This window comes from Chenopodium quinoa, unplaced genomic scaffold, assembly GCF_001683475.1.
Source record: "Chenopodium quinoa cultivar QQ74 unplaced genomic scaffold, ASM168347v1, whole genome shotgun sequence".
Taxonomy (NCBI): Eukaryota; Viridiplantae; Streptophyta; class Magnoliopsida; order Caryophyllales; family Amaranthaceae; genus Chenopodium; species Chenopodium quinoa.
In genome coordinates, this window is record NW_018744311.1 from 1,416,335 (window position 1) to 1,425,581 (window position 9,247).

Sequence of the window (9,247 nt, forward strand, 5' to 3'; positions counted from 1 at the left end):
CAATTGGTGGCTGGATACTTTTTGGCAGCTAAGAAAACATTGTTACAGGAGAAGTTTACTTTCGACATCTTTGAGAGTTTGAAGAATTTTAGTCGAGACGATGATCATAGGTACGTGGTGTGTCTTTTCTCCTCTATTATTCTTAGTTCGTTATTCCTATTCAGAATTAATCGTCACGTACGTTGCTATATGGAGTAGTGTCGGTGAAAATATAATTATGTATATCCTAATATATGCGTGGTTCATCGTTTTTATTACTAAATGTATTAATACCCATTTCAAATATCATTCATGTGTAGAAACAGTAGTGATTGGGAATATTTTGAGCGTCAACTTCGTGAAGTTGTGGATCCTTGCGATGAGGCTTCACTTGAAAAAAGCCTCGAAAACTGGGTGGTATGTTGTACATCATCAATTATTTTATGTCAAAATAATACATTTAACTTTTTGTGTGTACGTTTATCTAGCGTTATATTTTATGTATATATGTGCTAGCATTTGGATAATTAGTAGTTTGATTCTGTGGAATGTTTGTATATTGATCAGGAAAGGGCAAGCAACAATTGTGTATTCCTTGCAAATACGTTAAGTAGTGCCAAAGAAGTTGTTGATTGTTTGAACAAAATCATAAGCAGTCTACTAATTTCTGTAACATTAATATTGTGGTTGCTTGTTACTGGTTTGGCTACCACAAAAATACTACTACTCATCATATCACCAGTACTAGCTGCAACCTTTGTGTTCGGAGACACTTGCAAGACCTTATTTCAAGGGATCATCTTCGTGTTAGTGGTGCATCCTTTCGATGTAGGCGATCTATGTGTCATTGATGGAAACATGGTTAGTTAATTCAGTCCTGTTATCAATTTTTTTTTCAGTTAACATTGTGTTTAACTAATTCTTCAATTAAGCAAGATTGTGATATAATTCTTCAACGGCGCCAAAACTTGATAGGCCGTCGTCGAGCCTACCAAAGATAATAATTCCTATCTTGGTCTCACTGACAATAGTAAGGGTAAGAAAGGGTCGAACCCAAGAGAGGCGTTGAATCAACCACCGAGTACTACCGTTTAAATAAGCTAAACGAATTCTAAATTGGGTTGGTTTTTTAGTAACTTCTTCTAACACAATTCAACTAAGCTAAGAGGAGGTTAACAATATTAAGAGGAATCTAGGGCTTGGGTTATACCACTCAACTTCATCACAAATCACAATTAGCATGCAACAATCAAGGTAAATTAATGGGATAAATTAGGGGAAGTCATCTAAAGCACCCAACTACTCTCTCAAGCTAGAGGGATTACTTGAATCATGAATACGACCTACTCTCGTGGTTACATAGCATAAAACAAGTGTTAAAGCATAATCACGATGACATAAACATTCCCTTGACCGGTAATCCCTATTCTCATGGCATTTCGGGTCAATCAAGCATAAGGGAGCTAACTCAAGTTCATCTCTCGATCCTTCGTTGAGAAAGCTTGGATAAATAGTTCTAGCAATGGCCATATACAAGAACTAAGCAATTAAACCACTTAAGCTCAACTAATTAACATCCCACAACAACCAAATTAGCACATGCAACAAGTAATTAGTGACTACATTGAGGGTTTTGCCCAAACCCTAGAATTTAGACTACTCACAATCCATGGGGGTTAAAGCAATTAAAGATTTCAAGCAATTCATGAACAAATTCAAACTAAGGATTAAGCTAATTAACAATCCAAAACATGCAAGAACTAGCAAATAATTAACAACAAAGTAAAGAGAAGTAGAAAAGATGAGTAAGAAATGGTTACTATGAAGCTTCAAGGTGAGCAACAATGGTGGATTTTGTCTTCTACAATGATTGAATTTGAATAATTCCAAGCTAATAATTGAGAACTAACTAATGATTTGAGAATTTAATGTTCTAAGACTACAAACTAAGAGAAAAGCTCTGAAAAACTGCCTCCCCGTACAAATGAGCTCTAAAGGGGTATTTATATGACCCCCAAATAAAAAGGACGGAGAAAACAAGGAAGGAGTTCGACTGCAGGTCTGCACGGACGTGCCAGATTTGGCACGGACGTGCAAGGCTAAGCACGGCCGTGCTAAGTTTGGCACGGACGTGCAGGAGGGCTAAAATGGAGGCAGAAGCTTCTGCCAAGGTCTGCACGGACGTGCAGCTTTTGGCACGGACGTGCAGACTTGCACGGACGTGCTATCATCTTGCACGTCCGTGCAGGATGCCCTGCCTAGACTGCTTAACTTTGGGAAGCTGTAACTTCTACGTTTCTTGTCGGAAATGGACTTGTGACCAGTCGTTGGAAAGCTCTTGAGACGAACTTTAATCTCCAATTTGAATCGCTTCAAAAAGTTGATAAGATCAAAAGTTATGGTTGGTTGAAGTTGACGCTTACGCAAACGACCTTTCAAGGTTCTCCAAAAGCTTTTCATTTCCCTTTAAGGCATTCCTCCTTCTTCCTCCATGGCTCTATCAACCAAGCTTGCCCTTATCCTTTCTCACTCATGCTTGATCATTTCCATAGTGCTAAAAATAGCTACATTACATCAAAAACACAAACAACCGGTGAAGCATGCATGGTACAAAATTTGCATAAAAATAGGATAAAAAATGAACTTTGATGTCGATTAATAACGAAAACAAGGTTCAAAAGTACCCTAAAATCATGCCAAATAACAAGGTATCAAATCCCCCCAAGCTAAGCTTTTGCTCGTCCTCGAGCAAAACAAACATGTCGAATCAAAGGAGGAAAACGACTTGCTAACATCAATCCAAGGAAAGGCAACAAGGAGGAAGCATAAATACACAAATCCGCATGGTGACAGCCATCATCACTTTTAGCACAAGTGAGAAGCAATTTAAACCTCTAAGTCGCCTTAGAGGACGAGTTTTTATCTCGTGAGGGTTTCCATTGAGCTTAACCCACAACTCACACAAACCACAACAAAACTATCAAACTACACAAGTTTTGATGTTATTATCACCCAAGTCAACTCATCGAGATATAAATCGCAAGCAAGACAAATGAGCGACTTTCAAGAATTACCAATCATACAAATGTGCACATGAGTTGGGGGTAAAGAGGAGGACTAAGCAAGATTGCACTAGGATACTTCTTTAGACCTTTTACTAGTTCATTAGAGCACACCTAGATATTCCAAAGTTTCAACAAGCCCTTTTTCGGTTATAAAATCTCAAAATGCTAGTCCACCTCCCAAAATGCACACCCAAGGCCCCTTAATTACACTCTAACTCGGGAATTTCACAAGAAACAATAAGCAACAAATTCGACAATGTGTGGGAGGCATCCACAAGTTGACCTCTAAAGAAAAGAAAATCAAAATTTTGAGAATTTTTGGGGGAGTTTTTTTTTTTTTTTGTTCTCCCTTCTTTTCTATTTATTTTTTTTATTTTTTTTTCTCATTTTTTTTACATTATTGCCCTCGCCTCTTTTAACTGTGAGCGGCTCTTTCTTTATTCGAAACGTGTGGCTTATTATGCCACTTATTACACATAATACAAGTATAACCAATTCCCTAATAGAGTTTCATTTCGGGGAGGAAGGGAGGCACATTAAGGGCACAAGGGACCGCAATTCAATTCAAACATATCCTACTTGAGCGAATTAGACAATATCCTATACTGGGTGTGCAATTGAGCATTCATTGGCTTTCATTTCATATACACTAATGCAATCAAGATTAATAGACCTCTAAATGACCCCATCTCTTGCATACACCCTTCTAAGAAAACTAGTACTCATCGCTCAAGAGTCAAGCAAGAAAAACATATAAGCATTGTCATTTGAGTCTCAACCTTGGGAATTTTTTTTTTTTTTTTTTTTTCATTTTTCAATTTTTTCATCATTTTTTTTTTGAAGAGAAAGCGAAAATATTCACATTACTAACTAGAGAGGGAACACTAATATTCACATGACAAGAGATTTGGATTTCAAGGAAGCTAAATTGGATTAAGGGTCTTGGATATTAGGGAAATGAAACAACCAAAACAAACGCAACCAAACAAACCAACATGGCAAGAAGGCATGCAAATGACTCCCCCCAAGTTATCATAAACATTGTCCTCAATGATAAGCAATAAAAGCTCATAAAAAAAAAGGAGAAAGAAGACTAACTCAAGGATCGGGTCTTCTTCGACGCTTGAACCTCCTTGGTACCTTTGTTCCTGTTGGTTGTTGTTGGAAGACATGCACTTTGTGCTGTTTTTTTTTTCTTCTTTTGTTTTTTTTTTTTTTTTTTTTTTTTTTTTGTTTTTTTTTTTAAGTTAATCCACTACAAAAATATTCGGGTTGCCTCCCGGAAGCGCTTCTTTAACGTCACTAGCTTGACGAAATTGCGCTATCCAAAATTAGGGAGGGTCAAGGCACACCTTTTTGACCCATCTCATTGTTCCCACACACTTGCCATTTTCCTTAGGCAAAATAATCACATTGCTATCATCACTAGAAATGCAACCAAACATCTTGTCTATCAACTTGATCTTGTTTTTCTTTTTCTTCTTGGCCCTCTCTTGCTTTTTCACCTCCGGAGCATGAGTCGATTCATCTTGTGACTCCTCCATGTCTTCTTTCAAAATTTTAACCAAAACATCAACCCGATGAACTTGTTTAACCATGGGGTCATTCAACGTTTCCGGAAATGAGAAAGAGATTCTTTCATGCCCAACATGTAAGGTAAGTCGCCCTTGTTTCATGTCAATATTAACACCCGCGGTTTTCAAAAAGGGCCTACCCAATATGATAGGAATTTTAAAATCCTCATCCATCTCCATGATTACAAAATCACAAGGCACAAGAACCTTCCCCACTTGAATTGGGATGTCCTTCAAGACTCCCAATGGGACTTTAACCGAGCGGTCGGCTAGTTGGATTGACATTTTGGTGGGGCTAATCTCCCCAAGATTTAATCTTTTTGCCATAGAGAGAGGCATAAGGCTAACACTAGCCCCAAGATCACACAAAGCATTTGTTGATTCAAGATCTCCAACCTTAACCGGTATAGCAAAACTACCGGGGTCACCAAACTTCTCGGGAAGCTCATTTTGAGGAATAGCACTTATCTCCGTTGGAAGAGAGATAGAATCACTCTCCTCAAGCCTACTCTTGTTAGAAAGAATATTTTTCAAAAACTTTGCGTATGTAGGCATTTGAGACAAAGCATGGAGAAGTGGAATGTTTGATTGAAGTCCTTCCATTTCATCAAGGAACTTAGAAAGTTTCTCATTTAGCATCTTCTCTATCATTCTATGAGGGAATGGAATATGAGGCTCATATGCTCTCAATGGAGCTTGACTCTTCACTTCTCCCTCATCTCTCTTTGAGGCACCCTCATCACTCATTTTTGACCTTCCTCTCGCCTCCTCACTCACTTCATTTTCAAACTCACTTTCATCTACCCAACTATCTCCCTCATCTCCCTTTTTGGCAAAATTTTCTCTCATAATTGGAGTTTCATACCCCCCTTCCATAATCAAGGTGATTGATTTCGCTTGCTCTTTTGGATTCATTACCGTTGTGCTTGGAAAGTGACCACTAGGATTGGAGGATGAACTTCCAACTTGTTGTGCAATTTGAGCCAATTGGCCCTCCATTATCTTATTATGTGCTTGGAGTTGTTGGATGTTTGCATTCATCTCCGCATTGTTCCTTATTTGTTGAGTCATGAAAGTTTCAAGAACGGACTCAAGGCTAGTCTTTTGAGGAGGTGGAGGAGGAGGAGCGGGTTGGTTATATTGTGATCTTTGGTGGTTTTGATCCCTTTGGTTGGGATGGCGGTATGGAGCTTGTTGGTTTTGTGATTGAGGTTGGTTGTAGTGGTTTTGAGGTTGGGTTTGATTTTGGTTGTAGTTATTTTGTGGGGGGCCTTGGTTGTATTGCTTCCATCCCGTGTTATGTTGGGGCTTCCAACTTTGATTGTGGGATTGGGAGTATTGTTCATTCCTTTGCCCAATTGCCGCCGCTTGCTCTTGATTCGTTGAGTTGCAATAAGAGGACAAGTGATCATTTCCTCCACAAGTCTCACAAGACATGACTTGCGAGGAAGAGCTTGAGGGTGTGAGGGTGGCTTGATCTAGCTTGTGAGCTAGCATATCAAACTTTGATGCAATAAGATCTATTGCACTAAGATCATGAATTCCGCCCTTCTTTGTTTGAGGTTGCCTTCTATCACCTCCATATGCATAATGCTTGGCCACTTCTTCAATCATCTTGTATGCATCGTCCACCGATAGCTTTTTGAGGCTACCACCGGCCCCGGAATCAAGGTTGGCCCTTGAAATAGGAGTAAGACCGTCATAGAAGCTTTGTACAATGATCCATGATGTAAAACCATGGTGGGGGCATTTCCTTGTGTAATCTTTGAAACGCTCCCAAGCTTCACTCAATGTTTCATCAATGTCTTGATTGAAATTGGTGATCTTTCTTCTTAGTTCGGCGGTCTTTTCCGGAGGACAATACTTTCCAAGGAAGGCTCTAGTGACTTCGTCCCATGTACTCAATGATCCCTCTTCAACCGTTCTCAACCAATGTTTTGCTTTATCACGGAGGGAGAATTGAAACATGTGCATACGGATGAACTCTTCCGAAATGTTGTTTTGCTTGATAGTTGTACACAACTCAAGAAAGTTGTCCAAATGAGCAAAAGGACACTCATGAGGACTACCTCCGAATTGATCGCTTTGAATCATACGGATGAGTTGAGGTGAAAGTTCAAAGTTGTTTGCATTTGTGGTGGGAAGACGTATGCCACTTCGAAGTTGGAATGCGTTGGGGTGGTCATAGTCTCTTAACAATGGTTGAGGAGGATTCTCTCCCATGTTATCTTCTTCGTTAGTTCCAAAAACCTCTTCCGGATCGGAATCCGAATATACAATGGAAAACTCGGGTGTGCCTTGCAAGAGTCTCCTCACGTTTCTCAAAGTCCTATTTAGCTCTGGATCAACGGGAATAAGCGGTGATTGCTTACTCTTTCGTGTCATGCAAAGTCAAACAAAGCTAAGAAAAACGTTAGCAATGACTATCGCAATTTAAACACACATAAACAAAAATTAAGGTAAGAAAACTACTATACATATACACACATCTAGTCTCATTCAACAATAATACATTCAATGTGACTTTGCCTCCCCGGCAACGGCGCCAAAACTTGATAGGCCGTCGTCGAGCCTACCAAAGATAATAATTCCTATCTTGGTCTCACTGACAATAGTAAGGGTAAGAAAGGGTCGAACCCAAGAGAGGCGTTGAATCAACCACCGAGTACTACCGTTTAAATAAGCTAAACGAATTCTAAATTGGGTTGGTTTTTTAGTAACTTCTTCTAACACAATTCAACTAAGCTAAGAGGAGGTTAACAATATTAAGAGGAATCTAGGGCTTGGGTTATACCACTCAACTTCATCACAAATCACAATTAGCATGCAACAATCAAGGTAAATTAATGGGATAAATTAGGGGAAGTCATCTAAAGCACCCAACTACTCTCTCAAGCTAGAGGGATTACTTGAATCATGAATACGACCTACTCTCGTGGTTACATAGAATAAAACAAGTGTTAAAGCATAATCACGATGACATAAACATTCCCTTGACCGGTAATCCCTATTCTCATGACATTTCGGGTCAATCAAGCATAAGGGAGCTAACTCAAGTTCATCTCTCGATCCTTCGTTGAGAAAGCTTGGATAAATAGTTCTAGCAATGGCCATATACAAGAACTAAGCAATTAAACCACTTAAGCTCAACTAATTAACATCCCACAACAACCAAATTAGCACATGCAACAAGTAATTAGTGACTACATTGAGGGTTTTGCCCAAACCCTAGAATTTAGACTACTCACAATCCATGGGGGTTAAAGCAATTAAAGATTTCAAGCAATTCATGAACAAATTCAAACTAAGGATTAAGCTAATTAACAATCCAAAACATGCAAGAACTAGCAAATAATTAACAACAAAGTAAAGAGAAGTAGAAAAGATGAGTAAGAAATGGTTACTATGAAGCTTCAAGGTGAGCAACAATGGTGGATTTTGTCTTCTACAATGATTGAATTTGAATAATTCCAAGCTAATAATTGAGAACTAACTAATGATTTGAGAATTTAATGTTCTAAGACTACAAACTAAGAGAAAAGCTCTGAAAAACTGCCTCCCCGTACAAATGAGCTCTAAAGGGGTATTTATATGACCCCCAAATAAAAAGGACGGAGAAAACAAGGAAGGAGTTCGACTGCAGGTCTGCACGGACGTGCCAGATTTGGCACGGACGTGCAAGGCTAAGCACGGCCGTGCTAAGTTTGGCACGGACGTGCAGGAGGGCCAAAATGGAGGCAGAAGCTTCTGCCAAGGTCTGCACGGACGTGCAGCTTTTGGCACGGACGTGCAGACTTGCACGGACGTGCTATCATCTTGCACGTCCGTGCAGGATGCCCTGCCTAGACTGCTTAACTTTGGGAAGCTGTAACTTCTACGTTTCTTGTCGGAAATGGACTTGTGACCAGTCGTTGGAAAGCTCTTGAGACGAACTTTAATCTCCAATTTGAATCGCTTCAAAAAGTTGATAAGATCAAAAGTTATGGTTGGTTGAAGTTGACGCTTACGCAAACGACCTTTCAAGGTTCTCCAAAAGCTTTTCATTTCCCTTTAAGGCATTCCTCCTTCTTCCTCCATGGCTCTATCAACCAAGCTTGCCCTTATCCTTTCTCACTCATGCTTGATCATTTCCATAGTGCTAAAAATAGCTACATTACATCAAAAACACAAACAACCGGTGAAGCATGCATGGTACAAAATTTGCATAAAAATAGGATAAAAAATGAACTTTGATGTCGATTAATAACGAAAACAAGGTTCAAAAGTACCCTAAAATCATGCCAAATAACAAGTTATCAGTTGCGAATTGGTAAATTGACCATTTTAAGGCAAATTGGATGGTTCCACCCACCTAATTGGACTCCCGGAGGGTATTAGGGACCATGGTAAACATCTCGGCAATTTTTATTTCCGAGCAAAAAAAGGTCAAAAAATTCCAAAATTGAAGGCTATTATCCACGCTTTTTGAGGAATTTTTGAGGTTACGGGGCCCGGTGGCGAAAAGTGTGAGACCCTATGGGATACATCTTAGGGTGATATAATTCCGTTTGGAACCATATATGGCCATTAAATGATGTCATAAATGTTTGTGGTAGGCTTGAGTTCACAAAATCGGTGCAAGTTGCGGAT

General features: G+C 39.3%; 1 protein-coding gene across 1 annotated transcript; it reads right to left on the reverse strand.

Moving 5' to 3' along the window:
- Nucleotides 1-4,375: 4,375 nt before the first annotated feature.
- On the reverse strand, nucleotides 4,376-6,841 carry LOC110696160. Its single transcript, XM_021873448.1, has 2 exons — nucleotides 5,052-6,841; nucleotides 4,376-4,967 (listed from the first exon to the last, which is right to left on the reverse strand). Exons 1-2 carry the CDS (start codon nucleotides 6,839-6,841, stop codon nucleotides 4,376-4,378), a joined length of 2,382 nt encoding a protein of 793 aa, XP_021729140.1.
- Between the last annotated feature and the right edge of the window lie 2,406 nt (nucleotides 6,842-9,247).